Raw genomic sequence first — 22,060 nt, 5'->3', positions numbered from 1 at the left:
GTTTAGCAGGGAGTGATGTGGGTGAAGGCTATTGCAGCTCCCTAATCCATCACCCCCCAGCTCTGCCAGGGCATTTCAGAAGAGTACTTCAAACAGAGGACTCTGAGTCAGGAAATCTGCGTTTTACCTTTGGCTCTGTCACTGACTTGCTGGGTGATCTTAGGAAAGTTACTTAACTTCTGTCTCTGAAATCTGAATGTCCCCCCTCAGTAAAATGGGGATGGTTAACATTTATTGAATCTACAGCTCACAGGAATGTTGTAACAATTAACGTCTTTGAGCTCTTTGGATGGAAGGAGCAATGATAAGTATTATAATGAATTGGCTAGTGTACACATTGTACCAATGCAACCCATTGGGTTTGATCTGCTCAACTCAATGTCATAGGAGCAGTGAGGTTATTTGGCCTTTCCACACTCCTTAAGTACCATCATTTTGCTCTTTCAAGTCTTATTCTTTTCATAAGTGACTCTTTATGGGATCCTGGTCTTTGGCTAGTGCATAGAAAACTGGGGGGCAGAACTTTTGATTTTCTTCTATTCCCTATTCTGCTATCAAATCATGTGATATTGAGAAAGCCATTGCATCTCTGTGCCTCAGTTTCCCACTCTGTACAAGGAGAATAATCAGACTGCTGAGTAGCTGCCTCACAAGGTGGCTGTGAGTCTTAATTAAGATTTTTCAACTTCCTTCAGAACTTCAGCTAGATGGTGCTAGAGACAGACAATATATCACTCCAACCTGCAAATTAAGACAATTTTTTCAGAAATTAGTATTTCTTCCCACTGTTTCAGGATGATCGGCATCAGCCCCGAAACCGATCGTTGCCCATTATCAAAAGGCCATTAAGACAATTTACTGACACAGGCTTAGATCTAAATCCCCAGCTCCCATAAAATCAGAATGTCACAGATCCAGGCAGTTTTGCTGAGGATATAAAGAACCACAGAACTCTATTCAAAAGAGGGAAGAGTAATTCATCCTCCATGAATGCTGCCCTCCTAGGAAGAGTGACCTGAACAACATCCTCCCAGATACGTTAAGCATCTGCAAACAAATGGTGCCAAATCCTGTACTGGGCATATTAAGAAGGTCACTGCTGCTTTGGGAGCCTGCATAACAGCACCACACCAGTGGCTGGGGCTGGAGACATTAGGTCCAGTTCACCATTGTCCTGCTGTAATGCGTTGTCACCTACACCTGTGCAAAATGAGTGCTGCCAAGTGAGAATGGCAATGTCTTCGCACTGAGGGGCAGGCAGGCCAAGGCGGCATCAGGCTGTGTGTGCCTGGAGAGCAGAGGCGAGCACACTAGCGCCCAGCTCTCTGTGCAGGCAGAGGGAGCAGATTGCTGTGGGTGGCCGGGTGGAGGCAGAGGAGCATTTCCCCCGTTTCCCTGCAGAGCGCTGCCAGCCTAGGGGTCAGCAGAGAGCCAGAAAGGCTCCAGCAATTGCACAACACCTCCTCCCACTCCTTCCCCAAACAAGCAATGGCTGCGAGCCTGAGACTATGGAGGCTGAAGCCCTCCCGGATCCTCCGCGGCCGCGTTGCCTCTGGGTTCTGCAGCGGCGCCACCGCTGGATCGGGGCAGCAGCCACCGCTGGAGAAACTCACCAGCACGCGGCAGCTGGATGGCATCAGGTGAGGCTACGCTGCGCCCGTGTGAGCGGCTGAGCAAAAGGTCACACAGAGCCGACCAGCGCTGGGACTCAGAGTAGTCCCCACTCTCCCCAGTGCCCCGATGGGACGTTCCTGTTGGGGGATTTTGTATGTGACCCAGACCCCAAAACGAGGTGTGTGTAACGCACTAGACCCCACCCCCAACTCGCCCATAATAGCAAAGGGGGTTGAAATGCTGGTGGATTTCCCTGACACGCAGACAGAATTTTCTATGCAGTTAATCTTCATAACTCTGGGTTTCTGATGTCAGTGATTTAATGGGGCAATGTCAGCTTTTGTGGGGGACCTGCATAGATTGGCAATGAGTGAGTGTAACTGAAAGGTGGATGGGGTACAGTTCAAGGCCAGTATGGCAATCAAAATCCAGGGGGATCATTTTTAAAAAGTCCTTTAAAGAATAAGGACATAAAATCGTTTACAGGAGCAGGGAGGGGGCCTTCCCATGTGTCTATTACTCTGTTCAGTCCCTAGCTCAGTGGGTGTGGCTTAATAATTTTGACAGCACATTTGCACTTCTAAATTTTCCTTGTGGTATATAAAATCCTTGTAGTATATAAAACTGCCCACAGTGAGAATGGTGCTGTCTGACCTATGAAGAGCCGGGAGCCTCTCTGCCACAGAGATTCACCAATCTAAATCAGTGTTTCTCAAATGAGGCCACCAGGGCCTTTTCTTGAGGCCACAACCTCCTGCGCTGTGATGCAGGGGGGAAGTGGCAAAGTAGTGGCCCCTCCCTGGTGCTTTTGGATGCACCACCTTTGTGTTGGTTGCTGGATCTTCCAGCCGGGGTTGGGCCCTGCCCCCCCTCCAGAGATACCTGGAGGAGCAGCTGGTGAGTTCCTCACCTTCCCAGGTGTGGTGGGGCTCAGGCTTTGGGCTTCAGCCCTGGTATGTTGGGGTGGCAGGCTCTGGCCACGGGGCTTGATGCTCCAGCCCCCTGCTGCCTCCCCTGGCCACCCACCCACCCACCTACCAGCCCCATCGCCCCAACCCCAGCTGCCTCCCCCGACCCCCATCCAGGGTTTAATTTTTCCCAGGCTTGCCAGGGCTGAGTAAGTCTTCTGTGAAAAGTGATACTTGTATGTTTGTTAATATCACTTTTCACAACAGACTTACGAACTAGCACTAAATATATTACAATAATTTGGACATGTGTATATGCATATTTATTTGTTTTTCCTAAAGATGACCAAATATTATAGGAAAAAATATGAGAGCGGCCATCAGCAAGAGTTGGTGGCCGCACCCTGAGGCCACCAAAAAATTTGTCCTGAGAACCCCTAGGCTAGATCCTGCAGTTGCTTCTGTATGGATGAACCCCCGTGCCTGCTTGGAGCCACATTGCCCAAGGCTCCCACGCTCATTCCCATCAAATGTAGTCCTGTTGACCTAAATGGGATTATTCACAGTCACAAGTGTTATGCCTGGTCTTAAGTGTGTGCTGGATTGGGCCCTAAACAGCCACAGTGAGTTATAGGACATAACTGTGCCTTCTTAGTCCCACAAAGTGTGTGGCTTGGAATTTTTAAATTAAATTTTGTATTTATTTTGGGGGGGAGGGGCTCCTGCCTTCACTTTATGAAATTGTCATGCTCTTACCCTTTGCCACCATGGGAGAGAAGCGATAATAGAACAAACATGACTTCTGTCTGTTCCCAAGAGGTGGCCTCCCGAGGATCTAATGATGAACACATCTGGTATGTATAAGTAAGCTGTGTAGCCAGTCCATATCTGATACAGAGGAACACAGCAGCCTCCATCAGGGAACAAAGTTGTCAAGAAATGCTTCCTGGTAGCAAGTTTAAAACCAGATTCAGCTGTAAATTCTTCAGTACAGGGACAGTCTTTTTGTTACATGACTGTACAGTGCCTAGCACAATGGGGTCTTGAGAACTGACGAGGTCTCTTGCCTCTACTGCAATACACATAAATTATATTAAATAAAATAACAAATTTCAAGTGCCCGTCCTTATTTGGACCAAAGCTTTGATTCCAGAAACAGTCGTAGAGGTTCTATTTTGTTTGACTGGATCATGACCAGTTTGTTACTAAAATCTTTACAGACACATTATGTTGAATAACCCGAAGAAAAGAAATGCTCTGTCACTCTCTATGCTGAAGTGTCTCCGCGATGATATTCTGCATGATATCAAAAGCAAGGCTCTCAGAGTCATCATCATTTCAGGTATTTCCTTGATCTCAGGGGGAAAAAAAAGGTTGGAAAAAAAGATGGGTCAACTGCCATGTTCTACAATGCCATATACATAGTGGTGGTTTGGACAGTGTTAGAGATGGGCAAATAATGCATGTTTTGGTTCGCTGGCAGTTCCAAATTTGCAGAGTCAGGGCCATTGTTTACGCAGCTGTAAAATTGGAATAATAATACTTACCCAAACTCTGTTAAGTGTTTTAGATGAATGTTGTTACAGATCTGAGGATCCTGCAAAGACTTACATATATGTAGAGTGTCTATTTTTCAGGGCTTATTAATTTCATTTTTAGGGGGCTATTTTTAGCTATTTTTAAACGTTAGGTAGCTGTAGATGGAACAGCCTTCCAGGGGAGCAGTGTGGGCAAAAAATCTAACTTGTTTCAAGGCTGAGCTTGATAAGTTTATGAAGGGCCTGGTATGATGAGGGTAGATGGCCCATATCTCCAACGGCTGGTGATGGGACACTAGTTGGGGAGGGCTTTGAGTTACTACAGAGAATTCTTTCCCAGGTTTTTGACTAGTGGGTCTCACCCACGTGCTGAGGGTCTAACTGATCACCACATTTGGAGTCAGAAGGAATTTTTTCTCCAGGACAGATTGGCAGAGACCCCAGGGGGTTTTCACCTTCCTCTGCAGTGTGGGTCACAGGTCACGTACTGGTTTGAACAAGAGTAAATGGTGGATTCTCTGAAGTGAGCTGTAGCTCACGAAAGCTTATGCTCAAATAAATTGGTTAGTCTCTAAGGTGCCACAAGTACTCCTTTTCTTTTTGATGGATTCTCTGTAACTTGTAGTTCTCAAATCTTGATTTGAAGACTTCAGTAACTCACCCAGAGGTTATTGGCTTATTACAGGAACAGGTGGGTGATATTCTGTGGCCTGGAGGTCAGACTACATGATCATGATGGTCCCTTCTGGCCTTAAAATCAATGAGTCCAAAAATCAGGGATGTTGGAGCTTTCTCTTTGTATACACTGTAATGAGCAATCTCTTCATAATGTTTCCTGGTGTACATCAACCTAGCACTGTTTCAAACAACACTATGCTAAAGCACACTAGGGAACCTTTCATGCCCACCAGCAGGGTCTGCACAGACCAGTTAATGCACAACTCATTAGTGTGCTTTAGAAATCACCCTCTCATACTCTGCATTACTGCTCTGTGCAGATGAGCCCTTAGATACAAGTAACCATTTCCAGAGTTTATTTGATAAACACTGGTTTTTTAAATTTTATTTATATCGTGTTTTATTGGTCAAGACCTAAAATCCGAAGTCCCACATATATGCTTAATTTTACACACTGTGAACAATACCTTCAGTGTGACCTGAGAGAGTACTACCCACGCTGTGTGAAGCTAAGCATATGCATAAGTCCATGCAGGGTCTGACCCTACTTTATAAGTGCAATAATAAGTACTGATGATAGTAATAACTAAACTTTTCTTCACTCAGTGAAAATACAAATCTACACAAGTGACAAACACTGCAGGAACCCTCTTGTGAGCTGCAGCGTTTTGGACCGTTACTGCAGTATATTTTTAAGGGTTCATAAGTTCAATTGTTACTTTTCTTTTCTTTTCAAAATCAATTTTATATATAGGGATTTTTTTTAACAGAATAAAACCTAGGTTACAATGACCATCGAGTTAAAGAAAATTCCTTTTTTTTTTTAAGGGTTTACTGTTAAGAGGTGTTGAGCTCCCACAACTCCCATTGATTTCAGCAGCAATTCCACAGGCTCATGTGCTTAATGTTGAAGTTGTGATCAATGTCACAACATGTTGTGCAGAAGTTCAGTGGGTAGGACACAATATTGGGACTCAGGAGATGTGGATTCAATTCCCAGCTCTATTACTAGCTGCCTTTGTACTCTTCTGCAAGTCTCCAAACTTCACCGTCCCTCAGTTTCCCTATTTGTAAAAGGAAAGATGACAAGCATTGTAAAGATCAAAAGGTGACCAGCATTATATAAGAGCCAAGTGTTATTATGTCCCTTCTTCCTTCTAGATACTCAGATAACCCCTATCACTATAGGTAACGTTGATGGGCATGGTATAAGAACTTGAATAAAACAGTAATATCTGAGAATTTCCAGAGTATATAAAATAGAAAAAACAATAAACAATCTTTTTTCTTTCCTGGCCTGTAGGAGAAATAGCTTGATTCGTTTATAATTCTTTTTAATTTTGTGTGAATGAGAGTGAGAGTTGGATTATTTGTATATCTCTGTGGGTGAAGGGTTTATTGAGGGAAAGGTAGGTCAGAGAAGTTAGTTTTCAGTTAGCTTTGAAAGTCCATGGTACTTTTTATCGCTTGCTGTAATGCTTTTCATCGTCTAGGTGCAGCCCCTATGAAAATTCTGGCTCCTGTGCACTCATGAGCTCCCCTGGGATGCTCCACAGAACAGAGGGTGAAACAAACGGGAAAAGTGACCATTTTTTTGAAATTTTATACTAATTTTTCAAAAGTAAAAAAAAGTAAAAATTTTGTGAAATATTCAACATTTTTACTTTGGGGTTTGTTTTGTTTTGTTTTTTTTGTTTTTGATTTTTTTTAAATGAGAACTTTCAACCAGTTCTACTCCAGTTTCATTGTTCTAGTGGAATGCAGCTGATAAGGAGGAGGAAGTGATCTCTGGCAAGTTAAGGCCAAATCCTATGGGATGATTTTTCATGACCTAGCAGTAGAGTGGCACATGGGCTACTGTGTTTTGTATAAATTGGAGCTTTTTAAGGGCGTGCGTGTGGCTTTTTCCCCCAGACATAATTAGTTACAACAGTCTGGCACAGAGGAAACTATTGCATGGCCAGGGCTGTGTCTGTCTGCTGGGATGGAACACAGTCTTTGCAGTTGGACATGGGTGTTTTTTGGTGCCTGGCTACATAAGTATCCATTAGCAATAAGGAGCTCTAAAGAACCCCAAAACTGCCAACTAACTTATCCTTAGGGCAAATGCCCTTGATAGAGAGGATACTTCCTTCTTCCTACCACTATTACTTTGCTGTGGCCTGGATTCAGCATTCATCTAGTTCAGATTTCTAGTAGGCATTGAGAGAGCTGGGGGATGGTACTGTTTGTGTTTGACATAAAGCAGACGTATAGCTGGGTGTATTCTGCATACTGCTGGCAATTCAGTCTGTGCTGTCACACCAGCCTTCCCGACAGCATCATATAGTTAAAGGATCATGAGTAGAGAAGGGACAGAAGAGAGAGAGGACTTAGCCGTGTAGGATTCCACAGATGAGAGCTTTGGAGGTGGAGCAACCATTGCCCACAACAACCATCAGAGAGGAAAGACAGTTCTTGGCTGTTGCCCTCCTGAACAACCTGGCACCAAGATCCTGATCTTTATTTAGCGTGGGTGAAATATTAACCAGAGGCTGCTGAGTCCTGTATAAACAGGAGAGAACTGTGTCAATCAGCCTAAGAACAGAGCAACTCCCCACCATACTAGGTAGAAGCTGTTGTTTAAGTTGCACTGAATAACTATTTTATTGTGTTTTCTGAGAAGCTAGGCTGAGCCCCATAAAACCCCATCACTTCCTATTGACTGAGGTAGGAAACTCTGCTAAATACAGGGGATCAAATACTCCTCCCCCTCCTCACCCCCGGAAAAGCCAACAGGATGAAGGAAAGAATTTCAAAAATTATTTGGGTGTGACCTCACTTTATTTTTGAGGGGCTGCAGCCCCCTGACTCTACAGAGCTTGAGGATCCTTGGAGATATATGGTACTATCCTTGCAGGTCACAGGGCATTCACGCAGAGAGCCAGCCCCGCAATGCTTTTCCTTTGCCTCCCGCCCTGCCCAGCCCCCCTCATTTGGTATACCACCTTCTCTCTGAGCTGAGGAGAGGGTGTCACTACTGCAAGGAGCAGCACTAACTCCCCTCTGGATTTCTCCTAGGAGACCTGAGTTGCTAGGGAGCATTTCACACAGCAGTAAGATTAATGAGGTGAACACGTGGCCTGTTGTAATTTGGCACGCTGCAGGTACCTCCTGCCTTGAGCCAATCCGTAGTTTCAGTAGCAGTTTAAGAGATCCCTTTTATGGCTTGTATATCAATTTAAGATTATAAGGTGCCTTAGATGACTTTGGGATGAAATATATTTGAGCTATATGCATTCTTATGTGTAAATTCTTATTATGTCTGCCATTTTGTGCCTCTCCTAGATGACCAGTTGTCATGTCTTGCACTAAGTTACACAAGAGGTGCTCAGTAGCAAGTGATGTGAGATCACTGGTTGCATTTCACTGGGTACCTACAATGGAAGGCAAAGTAGAAGCTGAAAATGAAAGCTCAAGGGTTTCTTCTACAGATGTGTCCTTACAATGCCTGTTAGAGTCACTGGGGTTTATGTGACTAAATGCTGTACAGCAGTCTGTATCTTGATCTACAGCAGTTGAAATCTTGATCTAAACAACAGAAGGCAACATTTTGTGATGTTTTTGCAAAGTACCCTCCTCCCCTATTTTGGGGTATCTCTACTTCTGCCATGTAGGACTTACTACATTCTGAATTGTCACCAGCCCAAGATGCTAGATTCATTCAGATCAGCAACATTAAAAGTTTTTTTCGTCATTTTATTGAATGCTTTGCAGCGGAAGGACCTGTATTTTCAGCTGGCCATGATTTAAAAGAATTGTCCAGTGACTGGGACATGAAGCACCATATCGAAGTATTTGATACCTGTGCTGAGGTAAGCCAGGGTACTGATTTTGCATTAATGCCAATAATGCATTTCAGTGAATCCACTATTAAAGTGCAGAGCTGAATGGGACAATGAAACAAGTTTAAGAAGGGAAAGAATGTGGTGGTCCTGTGGTTAGAGCAGAGCTTGGCCCTCTGGACTCCTGACTCCAGTTCTTGACTCTGCCACTGATTTACTGTCTGATCTTGGACACGTTATTTTCTCTCATCATTTCTCCATATGCAAACAGAAGTGTAAGGATTATGCATGATTAAAGGCTTGTATCTGCAATATGCAAATGCTCGAAACTAGGTATAATTGTTGCATGTTCCTTTAAATCTTTTTAATATTTGATCCATGTATCATCACTGCATGAGTCTTGCAGTCTGCACAAATATGGATCAATTCGTTATGTTTCATAGGCATAATACTCCTAACCTACCTTGCATCAATTAGGAGCCGTTGTCCTATTCCAAAACCTAGTTAGTCAACTGGAACCAATAGGGACACATGGTTAATTTACTGATATTTGTTAAAAGCTCTGAGAGCCTCATGAGAAAGTTGCTATGTAAGTGCCAGGTACCATTAGACATATTGATAACACCCATGGATTTGCCTGTTTATTTTAATATTAGTTTTATAGTATTAGTAAGATAATGTTTAATTCAAAGTCGATTTTTTGCTCTTTTCAGTTGAAGATAGGGGTGGCTTTAGGGTGGGTTCATGGGTTGAGTTGCACCCACAGAAATCATTAAACCAAGGGTGTAAAACCAGGAAAACATGATGGAGAGGCAGCCAGGCCAAACCTGAGTGGCACTGTGATCCTGTGTGCAAGATTACAACACCCAGAGTGGGGAGCCAGCCCAGGGCTGCAAGATAGGAGCTGCTGCTTCAGGGTGAGTGAGGGGATAGGCTTGTTCTCCAGCCCCTGCCTCTCAGAGCCTCCCCTCAGCACCAAGCTGGGATTAAAGTTGAAGTGCTAGGAACAAGGGGGCTGCTGCGGGTGGACAGTGCCCCCTCAGCAGTTTAATATAGTACACCCATTGAATCAGGGCTAGTTACATCTACCCCTGGTTGAAGATAGTCATGTGTTATTCACACAGGCTTATGCCTAACCCCCATCTGAGCAATGTCCTGCCATGCTGACCACAGGCAATTGAGCAAACAGCCACTGGTTCATGGAAAAGCTGAAGAAACATAAAACCTTTTCTACTGTCATATAGAGTGGAATCAAGAGTTTGCAAGTTTCTCTACTTTAACACTTTAAAAGAAAATTAGACTGTCCTGTAGGTATAATTAATACCGTGAATGTGTGCAGGATTTCAGTTATCGACACTTCCCGCTGTAATCAGCGGGCAGATTGGAATAGAATGGCTCAGATATTTCGTTCTTTGGGGTTCCTGATGTAGCAAACTAGGCTTTGAGTTAATAAAGAAAAATATAGGAGGATTAGCAGACTATTCATAGTGTAAAAAGTTAAGTCAGTGTATAAGTCTTATACAGGATCAGGGCCTTAGCATATGACAAGTGTAATAATTTAGCCATGAGTATAAGGAACAAATAATGCACCATACTTCAAATAAATATTTCTGGAACCATGAAAATGATAAAGAAAGTTCAAGAGGAAGTGAAATGCCAGGGACTAAACTAAATATATGATCTTTTTTCCTAACAGGAATATCTTGCACTTCTATAGCCCCTTCTATCTGAGGATCTTAAAGAGATTTAAAAGCACTAATCAAACCTCACTTTACCCCTATGTGGCAGGGAAGTCTGACTGGTAAATAACCACATCTTACATGTGGAGAAATTAAGGAAGTTAAGTGACATACTCTACTCACTAGACCACACTGCATTGGGTGTTGGACTAGGGGCTCAGGAAACACTGCTTTTAGTCCTGGCTCTGCCAGTGGCCTGCTGCATGCCCTTGGGCAGATCACTTAATCTCTGCCTCAGTTTTTCCATCTGTAAAATGAGGACAATACTGACTTCCTTTGGAACACACTTTGAAATCTACTGATGAAAAGTACTGTTTAGAAGCTAGGTGGTATTATCCCACACAAAACGGATACATCTTGGAGTAGAAACTAGCTCTCCTGACTTGTTTAAAAACAAAACAAATACAATAATTTTTTTGTAAAGGATGTTTTGAAGAAAGTAGTTGCAGATGTGAATACTGTACACAAACAGATTCCTTGCCTGGTTCCATTTCTCAAGAAGTGCTGAACACTAGTTTTTAAACAATAGCACAAGAACTGAGATAAAGGCAGAGCTCATGCAAAACTGAATTTGGAAATTTCAGCCAAGGAGTGTAAAATATGATTTAGCAGAAGTGATTTCCCCCCACAAGAAGAGAGTGAAGAAACCAGCTGAAATTTGTCATCTAGTCACCCTGTGCTGATGTGAGTTGTTTATCTAGGTAATCATGATAACACTTAGCAGGTAAATAGCACTTTTTATCTGCAGAGCTCAAACATGGGTAAGTATCATTATACAGACCGAAATGGAGGCACAGAAGTTAAGCAACTTGCCAGGTGATCAGTACCACAGAAGTGTCCTGGCCCCCAGCACTGTGTAATACTCTTTGGGGGTAGGGACTGTCTTTTATTGGGACACTGTGCTACCATATTACAGATAATCAATTAAGATTATTGTATCTGTAACAACATCTTCAAGTCATGGATTATGGGAACATGTTGCACCTACGCATCCGTGACCTGCTGACCACTTCCTTTTTGCATATACAGGTCATGACTCTGCTCCAAAAACTCCCCGTACCAGTGATTGCCCAGGTAAATGGTTTGGCTACGGCAGCAGGCTGCCAGCTGGTGGCGAGCTGTGACATTGCAGTAGCGAGTGAGAAATCCCAGTTTGCTACACCCGGAGTCAACGTTGGTCTGTTCTGCTCCACACCAGCTGTGGCCGTGGGGAGAGCCCTTTCCAAAAAGGTAGGTGGTGTTCAAGAGAGACCTGTTCTCTCTGGGTTCCTGAAAGTAGACCCCGTATTTACGTGCTCTAGCTCTGATCCATGCACCTCCCTCACTCGGCACTTTGTCGTGCAAAACATTCCAAAAGCAACTTTAGAAAAAAAAACAAAACATTAGTCTGAGGGGGGGCTGGGAAGTCCAAGAATAGTGTAGACGTGACCTGTATTCCAGGACAGCAGCTCTGCTACCTCCCTGATCCCAAGCAGTGGGTCCTCACAGCAACAGCAGATCAGCACAGGAGTTCTACTCCCTTCCGCCAGTAAATTCTTTCCTTTAGACAATGATGCTTTCCCCCCCGCTGAGAGACCCCTCCAAGTGCAGGATACCAGTCCCATTAGGTATCCATTCCTGCCAAGCACTGACATTTCAATGCCAGCATGATCTGCTTAGCTCTGTTTTAAATAGCATCTATGACCTTCCTTTATCTCCTCCTCATTTCTTTCCTACTGACTGAGTATGGGCTTCACTCACTGGATAAGGAATACAGTTCACTTCACAAAGCCTCGTTTGAGACGTGCAACCTCAGGTCCCAGTCCTCATACAGTACTGGATCCATCTGGGCAGAAGCTTTTGTCCTCGTTATGTCAGTGGGGCTCTGCCCAAGTGCAAGGGTCCTGCTGTGCAGGTCAGATTTCAGGAAAGGGAACTTAACTGTTAACTTCCTGGCTCTGATGCCATCTTGAAATCTGTTGAGTGAGTTAGAATGGTTTGATACTACAGCTGCTCCTGGATCATCCTTCCAATATTTCTGATTGTACAATTCTGTTTAAAAAAATACAATGCCACATATTTTAATCAAAGAATATCAGGGTTGGAAGGGACCTCAGGAGGTCACCTAGTCCACCTGCTCAAAGCAGGACCAATCCCCAATTTTTGCCCCAGAGCCCCTAAATGACCCCCTCAGGGGTTGAACTCACAACCCTGGGTTTAGCAGGCCAATGCTCAAACCCCTGAGCTATCCCTCCCCCCAAATGTACAAGTGCTCCCATATCAGATTAAAAAGCACCATTGTTGCAACTGTTAGGACTTATGGTTTTACATCTTATCAAATGAAATGTGTCCGAGATGCTTGTATTTGTAGCTCCTGCAGCAAAGACAACAACAAGGGTACTTAGACCTCATGATTCCGGGTATCAGCTGATTGCCTCTAAGGTCAGCAAGGCATTTTTCTCCCCATATTTAGCCCTGTACAATTAGCCAAGTACATTATGGATTTTTTCCCCCTCTCAAATAAAGCATCAGACACAGGTCACTGCAGGAAGCAGAATACAGAAATAGATGTAGCAGTGATCTAACTTGAGCATCAGGGAGTCTAATTAAAAACCACACAGAAAACTAAAACTAAGGCCAACATTTTCAAAAACTACCCACTGATTTGGCATGCCTTCATTTTTATTCTATTTTATATTTAGTGTGCTCAATTTAAAGCACAAAGGTGGGCCTCTGTTTTAGAAAATGCTGAGCACCCACCCCTCTCCTTGGCTTCAGTTGGAATCATGGGGGTTCAGTACTTCTCGGTATCAGGATCACGTGACTCAGGTTGGCACCTAAAATCTGTGGTCACTTCTGAAACATTTTTGCCCCTGGACTCAACCGTCCTCCCATTGAAGCTCATGAGAATTTTGCTAGCGACTTCAGGGTGAACAAGATTGGGCCTTATGTCTCCATTTTAATTGCTGACGTAAACCAAAGCAAGCTGAACTGGCTCAGTAGGATTTATTTTTTCTGTCCAGATTGCATTAGAGATGCTGTTCACAGGAGAGCCTATTTCTGCCCACAATGCTTTGCTGCATGGACTTCTCAGCAGGGTGGTACCAGAAGACAAGCTGGAAGAGGAGACCATGAAAATTGCACGCAAGATATGTGAAGCCAGCCGGTCTGTTGTGGCACTGGGGAAAGCCACCTTTTACAGACAGATGGCACTGGACCTTGATGCTGCCTACAGAATGACCTCCCAAGTCATGGTGGACAATCTGACCCTGAAGGATGGGCATGAAGGAATAGAGGCCTTTATTCAGAAACGCAAGCCTACCTGGTCACATGACGTGAGCACAGCTTGCAAATGAGCACGCTCAGGCTTAGCTAACTCACACCAGTGTCTTCTCTGTGAAAGTCCCAGGGACTGTATTTTTGGTATTGCTGAAAACGATTTCACTTCTGTATGGTGTAGCTGATGGCCACTGGCAATGATAAGGAAGGAAGGAGGAGGAAGATAATGGCTAATATTTCAGGTTGTTCTTCAAGGGATGCCAACAATCATATTACAAGGTTTCTGAGGACACAATAAAATGAAGTAAATCAAACAAACCTTGTCAGAAACTCAGACTTGTGTCAGAACTGAGCCCTTCTATCTGGTGCTGTCGTCAATGTAACATATTCATGGCTACTTGGAACTTCAAGAAACTTTGGGGAAAGAACTTGGATCCTCCTGTTCTGAAAACATAGGCCCCCCTACTCCTTGAGCCAAGTGAGAATCTCCATTAGTTAAGAACCTATAACACACAGCTACAGGATTTAGAGTCATCCTGGAGCAGGCAGTTGTATATATACATACACATTATAGTTAATTACAGCATGAATACTGTACAATTATGATCGAGACAGAAGCTTGCTAGAGTCCTTTCCCCTTATTAAAATGTGATTCTGAGCCATAGAAGTCATTAGTCTATTTCCTTCAGTTCATCTTCTAGTGCCTTGTCTGCTCTAGTTTTAGATGAATATCACAGTGATGCAAAGGACACCATTTGAGGTCATAAAATGATAATTTGCCCTAAAGTCCAGTGTCTGTGCAGGTTTTAAATGCAGGTCCAGCATTTTCACACGGCCAAAAAAAGGCCTGCTCTAGATTCATTTAAGTCAATGGGAATTTTGCCATTGATTTCCTTGAGGCCAGGATTGGGCCCAGGATGTTCAGTTTGGACTAAATTGATGTAAATTGGCATAGCACTGGTAAAAGTGACCAGAACTATATTGGTTTACACCAGCTAAGGATCTGATCTTATGCCATTAAGAAGCAACAATATTGCCCAGCTATTGGACTATATGTCCTTGGTTCAGCATGGAGAGTGCATCTGAGCAATGTAGCAAGATGGCTGATGTTAGTCTAGTGGGTCCTGCACTTTTCTTGGCAGGGAGCTAACATGCCACCCTTTGCCCCTGCTCTTGGGTACCAAGGGCCCCACTACTAGCCTGGGAAGGTGGTAGAGGAGGAAAGCAGGGGAGGGGTCTGGGTTTGCTCCTCACTTTGAGTCCCAGCCCCTCTCAACCCCTGCAGGTTTCTTACCCTCATCCCCCTTCAGTGGGCTTACCCTCAGTTCTTAGATACTGTAGGGAAGGGAGTCCCTATTACTTCAGTATTCAGGGCTTCCAAATCTCTCAACACCTCTCCAAACTCCAGGGGGTGGCAGTTTCCTTCTTCTGTCTATCTGAAGCAAGGGATTTTATTAGGCTCCTAACAGGGCCTTGATTGACTGCAGGTGCTCCAATTAACCTGCAGCCTCCTTCCCTAGTCTACAGGGAACCACACCTTAATTAGCCTTGAGCTTATATATTTCCCCTCTAGCACTCTCCCATTCTTCCCTGGCCCTTCTGTATCACAGCAAAGATACTTTGTTCCCAACAGTGAAGTTCTATGCTACTTTGTTTGCTTCCCCAGGTTTTGCATAGTCAATTAATGCAGTTGCTAAATCTCATGGATTTCTTTCTTCCATATGTTGGGATGGAGAATGCTATCCCTTCTCTCCTTTTCCCCCCCCATCTGTAAATATTTGGCAATGTTTGCCCCATTTATCACATACATTGATTTGCTAAATTTACTATATTTAGCTCTCCTGTTCCCCTTATAGTTCATTTGTATCAGGAGCATGATTTTCCACACATAATGCATTTTCCTATAGCTATATGTGGTCATTTCTTTTAGGTCTTTCTTTTCTCTTCATTCTTTTGTACACAGTTCAAGCCTGTTGACATGAGGCATTTTTGGGGTTCTTCTAACCTCCCCACCACCACCACCACGTTGTCCACTGAATTCCTAGCATTCTGCAAATATTTGTTCAGAGTTTTCATCTTCCCTGTTTCCTGTAACTTTTGCCAAACGCTTAAGTTCAATACCTTCAATCTTAATGCTACAGGCATTTCACCAGCAGCTATCTGCGTTATACACAATAGTGTTGGGATGATGGCACCACATACAATGCATAAGGTTAGAGCTTGGATTGCGTCTAGCTTCGTTAAGATTGTTTGCGATGCTGAACTAAATGCTTGGCATTGGTACTCAGTATTTAGTCTTATTAATGCTCTATAATGCATTACCATTGCTTTCTTTTGTGCTCCTCGGGTGGGTCCAGAAATACTTTTAAATAAGTTGAGTTTACCTTTACATTTATCAACATTATTTTCAATGTGATGCTTCCATGTTAGTTTCCTATCAAATGTCACACTCAGGAATTTATAGCTTTTAACTATACCTATTTGCTGTCCATACAGAGACAATTAATCTTTTTAATTTTCTTTTTAAGTGAATATCATTCCTTTCATTTTCAGAATTTAAAATTGAAAGCCCCACATTTCCCCATTCGGCATTTTTCCTATGTGCTTCATTAATTTGTTTCTCACCTATTTCTTGGTTTCAGTTTTTAGCTCGTATGGCATGATCATCTGAAAACCAGGATGTGCCTACTCCTGCACTCATCCTTTTTGGGGAGATTGTTTATGGTTACATTGAGTACGATACAGCTGATAACACTCCTCTGCGGACTGCCATTTGTGACTCTGACCTGCATAGTTCTTTTACTTAAGAAATCCTTTATCCACCTACGTATTTTTTCTTTTGTGCCAATGGATGATATTGTATGCAATAAGCCCTCTCCATAACGTGTCATTTGCTTTTTCAATATCTAGGAAAGCTGCTATCATTTACTCTTTTTCCTCAGACTTTTTTGTGCCTCGATCTCTACTCTTACTTTGTGATCAAATGGACTCCTCCCACTCCCGAACCCAGTTTGCACGTTGTCTATAAGTCCTTTTTTTCTAGATATGTTGTTAATTGTTCATTCGTTTTTGCCATGGCTTTATCCATACATGATGTAAGGGCAATTGGCCTGTACATACCAGGTCTTTTTCGCAGCTTTCCATGCTGGGACTGCAACCACATGTTTCATCTCCATTGGTAGCTCACCTGTTCCCGGCACACTGTTGTATAGTTTTAGTGGTATTTTCAGACATCCTTCATCCAGGTGTTTTAGCATTTCGTTCCATATACCATCCTTGCCTTGTGCGGAGTTTTTGCTTTTACCGATAGCTTTTTGAAGTTCCTTCATACAGAAGTTTTTGTTTAATATTGTATTCTCGTCTTCCTCCACCTCTTCCCATTCTTGTGATTCTCTTTAATAATTTTTCCCCATCACACAGATTTCTATATCTGATTTTCATCATTACTAACATTGTGGAATATTTCTGCTAGGGCTTCTGCTTTTTTCTTCATTCGAGCTTTTTATCCCTTGGCCTTCTACAATGAGGCCTGGTACAGAATTGCCCTTACTCCAGATTCTATTTATTTTCCTAATCTTTATTTATTTTCCTGCCATACTCTCTCCAGCTTTCTTCCCCACCCCCTTTTTAATAGCCCTTTTCACAATTGCCTTTCTTTTATATTTCATTAAATCCTCACCATTCATTGTATTTTTTGCTTTCTTATATGCCTTGTTCCTTTCTTTAGTTGTTTTTTTACATTCCTTATTCCACCATGGTACATGGTTTCTACTTTTAGGGTGACTTAATATCTTAAGTATTGCTAACTTTGCTGCCATAATAATTCCCTTAGGTATATTGCTATTAAACTCTTCAGTGTTATCACTTATACATTGTTCATTAATATTTTTGTTACATTTGCTCCCACTTTGATTTTTTTCATATTCCAAGTGGGGGCCTTCCTCCATCCTCAACATTGCCTTGATAAACTATAAATACTGGAAAGTGATCTCTTCCCATTCCCTCCTTTTTATCGACTTCCCGGATGCATTTGCTCGCTATACTACTTGACACAATTCCAAGGTCTAGACATGAGAGATTTCCATTGGCTGCATTAAACCTAGTGGTATCATTCAGTATTACTAAATTATTTTCATCAATGAATTGATCTAGACATTTACCATTCTTATAATTTTTTCCACTTCCTTGCCATCTGTTATGGCTGTTTAGGTCTCCACATATAATTATATGGGCCTGTGGCATCTTCGACTGTCTCTGTCAAATCCTTAAATCTCCAGTTTTCCACAGGGGTTGTATACATTATATAGTCTCAAAGATGCAGATTTATTCTGCTTTGGAATCTTGATAACATTATACTCTATATTAAGTTTCTTCAACTCAATTTCACAATAATTTAGGTTTTCCTTAGTGAATGTACAAACTCCCCCTCCCCTCCCAACTTCTCTTTCTTGCCTATAGATGCCATAACCTAGTATTCTAAAATCTAGTTTTCCCTATGAACTGTGTTTCGTGTATACAAATGATATCAGATTTAGTATCTTTAAGAAGGATATTTTTCTTTAGTTCCTGTCCATGTGCTATTAGGTCAGTGGTTCTCAACTTATTACACATTGTGAGCCCGACCCCAGACCCTCACTGCATGGGGCCAGCCAGCTGCCCGACCCCACTGCGCAGCTGCCCCAGACCCTGGAACTCACGTGGCCAGCCGGCAGCCCTGGACCCTGCCACACGTAATGGGCCGGTTGTCCAGGCCCCGGACCCCCGCCATGCAGGACTGGCCAGCTGACCCAGACCCCCACTGCATGGCTGCCCCGGAGTTTGCGGTGCCGGGTGGCTGCCTTGGACCCCACCATGCGGGGTGGGCCGGCTGCCCTGGACCCCAGCCAGCTGCTCCGACACCAGCCCCCCGCCTAGGGTGACCAGATGTCCTGATTTTATAGGGACAGTCCTGATATTCGGGGCTTTGTCTTACCTAGGTTCCTATTACTCCCCACCCTCTGTCCTGATTTTTCACACTTGCTATCTGGTCACCCTACCCCCGCCACACGGCTGCCCCTGACCTCACGGGGCCAGCCGGCAGCCCTGACCCCAGAGTCCCACCATGCAGGGCAGGCCGGCTGCCCTGACCCCTGCAGGCAGCCCTGACCTCTCTGCACCAGGCTTCCGGGAACCTGGCGACCCCGGTAGGTTGGCAGCCTTTACCACACAGCTGAACTGGGCTGCAGCTGTGTGCTAATTGGACCGTGGGTTGAGAACCGCTTCTATTAGACAGTAAACAGTAAATACTTAGTACCATTCTATTTACACTTCAGTGTTTCCTTCACTGAAAGCATGGAGTTGTTCTACTGATAAGTTGCTAAAATGTAGTTACTTTCCTGCTGCTTTAACCATAATTTTCATTTTCTGTTTTTTTATCCCTGCCTGCAATGCGCAGTTTATTGCTTACATCATAAAAGGTATAAAACTCTTTGTCCATACACAGTATGTCTTCTCCTTTCCCCCCGTAGCACTCATTATACCCTTTGATTTATTATGTTGTGTACTTCTCTCTTTTTACTGGGTCTCCTTTCCTCTTCCCCTTTTGGTCTTCAGTGTCTCCTAGTAGCTTCTGCATTGTTTCTGTACCTCTCTTGCTTGGCTGCTATACACTTCCCGTAGATTGCACTGTGCTTTCCTCCATAGTTACTACGCGGGTCATATAAATGCTCCCCTCCACATTTACTGCATCTAAATTTCCCTCCCTGAGGCTCTGACTGCCGTGCGTTGTATTTTATAGATTGTTTGTGATTTTGAGTCTCGCACCTTTCCTGAATTCTTAAAGAATTGGCGAAGAGCCTTTTTTTTTTTTTCCTATTTTCCTTGTATTCTTGCTACATTTTGCAAGGAAAATTTTGTTATTTTAAGGCCTCTGAGTTTTCTATATAAACACCTCCTTTCACTGGTGCCGTCTTTACAGTCCCAAAGGATATGCTCTATCGTTTCCTGCACCTTCCGTGTTACACATAATCCATCTTTATGCACGTTAATTAGAAATAAATTACTATTTAATCTGCAGTGCCCTGTTAGAATTCTAAATAGAGCCACTTTGAGCTTCCTCTCAGAGCCTTGGAGAATATCAACATTTTCAACTGTTGGGCATACTTCTCTGAGTCTTTTCCCCTTTGTTTTGTTCGCCTACAGCTCTTGCCATTCCTTCCTTATCTCATTTTTATTTAGGTGTTTAAATTCCAGTTTGCTTCAGGGGATTCCCAGGTCAGTGCATTCAGAATTAATTGTAGTTTTTGCCTGTTTGTCTGCCAATTCATTGCCTGCTGTCCCTACATGTGCCAGGATCCATGCGATTACTATGGTTACATCCAGTTGCATCAGTTTGGTTGTTACCAGTAATAGTTCAAAACGAAAATCATTTCTGCTGTCAGACTTGCCACTGTAAATTTCCTGCAGCTCTCATAAGGAGTCAGACGGGATGGCCATGGAGTTGGCACCCCCTTCCTGTTCTCTGCTGGCCCAGCCCACTCCCAGCTGGGATTCACTCTGTTAAGCCTGGCCCTCCTCTCAGGTGACCTAACTGATCTCAGGCCCTCATTAACCCTGGCAGGGCTAATGTGGAGTGCACAACCCATCAGTTACATCAGACTGCTCAGACAGATAAGGAGAGGGAAAGGGTTAAATATGGGGTAACTAACCTTGACAATATCCTTTTCAATATAAGATGCTCTGCTTGGTACATCTTCCTACATGGCCAACTGAGAGCACTGAGGAGACAGTCAATTGTTTTTTGTAATGTTTATATTTGGTGGGTGTTATTCAGCAAAGCTCTGTTGGCTCTTCTGTTCCAGGCTTTTAGGAATAAGTACAGTATTGGATTTTTACAGAATTCCGCTCTCCCCAAATGGCTGTGGCACTTGAGTGGTTCACCTGGCCCATCCTAGACCACAAGTGATGGTTCTTCTGCATGCGCTCTCTCTTTCACTAGATAATTATATTTTTAGAAATTGTCCTCATGTAATTAACTACAAGCTGCAAAGCTACCTTTTTAGATGGCTCTATTGACACTGTCTTGAGGGGTTGGTTTGGGTTTTTAAAGCAGATCCTGTTTCTGATTAAATAGTTACAAGTCAAACTTGTTTTACTTAAATAAGGATCTAAACCAACTGACCTTACTCCTGTGAATAGGTCTACTGCCTTTAAATGCTGTATCCTGCCTATCTTATTCACAGAAATAGGCCCATTAATGCCCCAGTCTTGCAAAGACTTATAGGCGTGCTTAACTTTATGAGATCTTAGCAGTGAAATTGAAATCAGTGGGACTATTCACCATATGTAAAGTTAAGCACATCCATACATACACCTTTGCAAGATCGAGGCTTAAGCGAGAGAGTGTTGGTTACTTATTAGATAGACCAGGGGAATAGGATGCAAGGCTCTTGAGTTCTCTTCCAAACTCTACCACTCACTCGCTATTTTGGGGTCTAAACTTCCAATGTCCCGGGTTTAATCAACAACCTCAGTGGAAGTTGAGGATATTCAGCACCCTGAAGGATCAAGATCAAGCCCTTCATAAAGCTGGCTCTTTAACTCCAGTGTCTCTGTATCTGCTCAGAAGCATGTTATGAGGTATAACAAATTCGGTGCTATGTACTTTGAGATCTTCAAATGAAAAGCACGACTGAAGTATCACAATAACTTTTTTTAAGATGAAGATATTTCTTTGTACTATTTTTGCTCAATAAAGCAATTGTGTAATTAGCATAGGCCTAGTTTGACTTGGGAACGCATAATTAGTCATCAATCTGTCCCTCTAGCTCTGAGGTCTGTGGAACAGCCTCCCCATGGGGATTGCTGCATTGCCTATTGCTGGAAATGTCTCTTACTGGATTGGGCAGAGCTGTGGAGGAATAGAACAAACCCGCAAAGGGACTGACAAGGTGACCTAAATTTCCAGCTCTAATTTTTGCACAATTTTTTTTTAATCCACAAATGTCTTTATCTAATTTCATGAGCACACAGAATATTACTTTTTTGAAGCAGAATGGTTGCAAATGTGTTAATTAAGTTCTACAGCCCAAGATCAGCAAACCAGATGATAAACTGAAAGCCTGTGGGGGGGCAGTGCCCCCCCACAGGCAAGATTGGGCGACAACAGGCCAGAGCAGCTGCGCGGAATGGCAGCCAATCAGAGAGGGCCTGTGGGGGAGCCAATCAGTGCCGAGCAGAGGGCAGCAAATCAGGGCCAGGCTAGGCCCTATAAAAAGGCTGCCCAGGAGAGAAGCAGGGGGTTAGTCTCTCTCAGACCTTCAAAGGGGAAGGTCTGTCTCCTGAGTGAGGAGACTAGCACCTGGGCTAGTGCAGTGCTGGGCAGGCTTGGGGGAGCAGAAGGGAACTTCAGCCCGGTACCTGCCAGGCTGCAGGCCCTGATAGAAGGGCCCACAAGGTGCAAAGGGTCCGAAGGGGAAGCAGCCCAGGGAGGAGAGGTGGACAAGGGGAGTGAAGGAGGGCAG

At 43.5% G+C, this 22,060-nt stretch overlaps 1 protein-coding gene across 3 annotated transcripts; it reads left to right on the top strand.

The window, feature by feature from the left end:
• The first annotated feature begins 1,484 nt into the window (after positions 1 to 1,484).
• On the top strand, positions 1,485 to 21,464 carry ECHDC3 (enoyl-CoA hydratase domain containing 3). Of its 3 annotated transcripts, XR_013344866.1 has the most exons (6): positions 1,485 to 1,640; positions 3,743 to 3,864; positions 8,495 to 8,592; positions 11,331 to 11,531; positions 13,304 to 14,037; positions 21,365 to 21,464. XR_013344866.1 is itself a non-coding variant. In XM_077807891.1 (5 exons), the coding sequence occupies exons 1-5, from the start codon at positions 1,489 to 1,491 to the stop codon at positions 13,634 to 13,636; spliced, it is 906 nt and encodes a 301-aa protein (XP_077664017.1). In that variant the 5' UTR covers positions 1,485 to 1,488; the 3' UTR covers positions 13,637 to 14,127. The 3 variants fall into 3 exon arrangements, 2 of the variants coding, with proteins under 2 accessions (XP_077664017.1, XP_077664018.1); XM_077807891.1 differs by lacking the exon at positions 21,365 to 21,464 and having other exon boundaries at positions 13,304 to 14,127; XM_077807892.1 differs by lacking the exons at positions 1,485 to 1,640; positions 21,365 to 21,464 and adding an exon at positions 1,787 to 1,792 and having other exon boundaries at positions 13,304 to 14,127.
• Positions 21,465 to 22,060: the final 596 nt, after the last annotated feature.

This window comes from Eretmochelys imbricata, chromosome 1 (assembly GCF_965152235.1).
Source record: "Eretmochelys imbricata isolate rEreImb1 chromosome 1, rEreImb1.hap1, whole genome shotgun sequence".
NCBI lineage: Eukaryota > Metazoa > Chordata > Testudines > Cheloniidae > Eretmochelys > Eretmochelys imbricata.
This window is presented reverse-complemented; position numbering and strand designations above follow the sequence as displayed.

Bases quoted from the DNA above. Each gene is read 5' to 3' on its own strand.
- ECHDC3 (XM_077807891.1), top strand. From the start codon at position 1,489: ATGGCTGCGAGCCTGAGACTATGGAGGCTGAAGCCCTCCCGGATCCTC. The intron at 8,593-11,330 runs GTAAGCCAGGGT...TTGCATATACAG, and splicing joins TATTTGATACCTGTGCTGAG to GTCATGACTCTGCTCCAAAA. The intron at 11,532-13,303 runs GTAGGTGGTGTT...TTTTCTGTCCAG, and splicing joins GGAGAGCCCTTTCCAAAAAG to ATTGCATTAGAGATGCTGTT.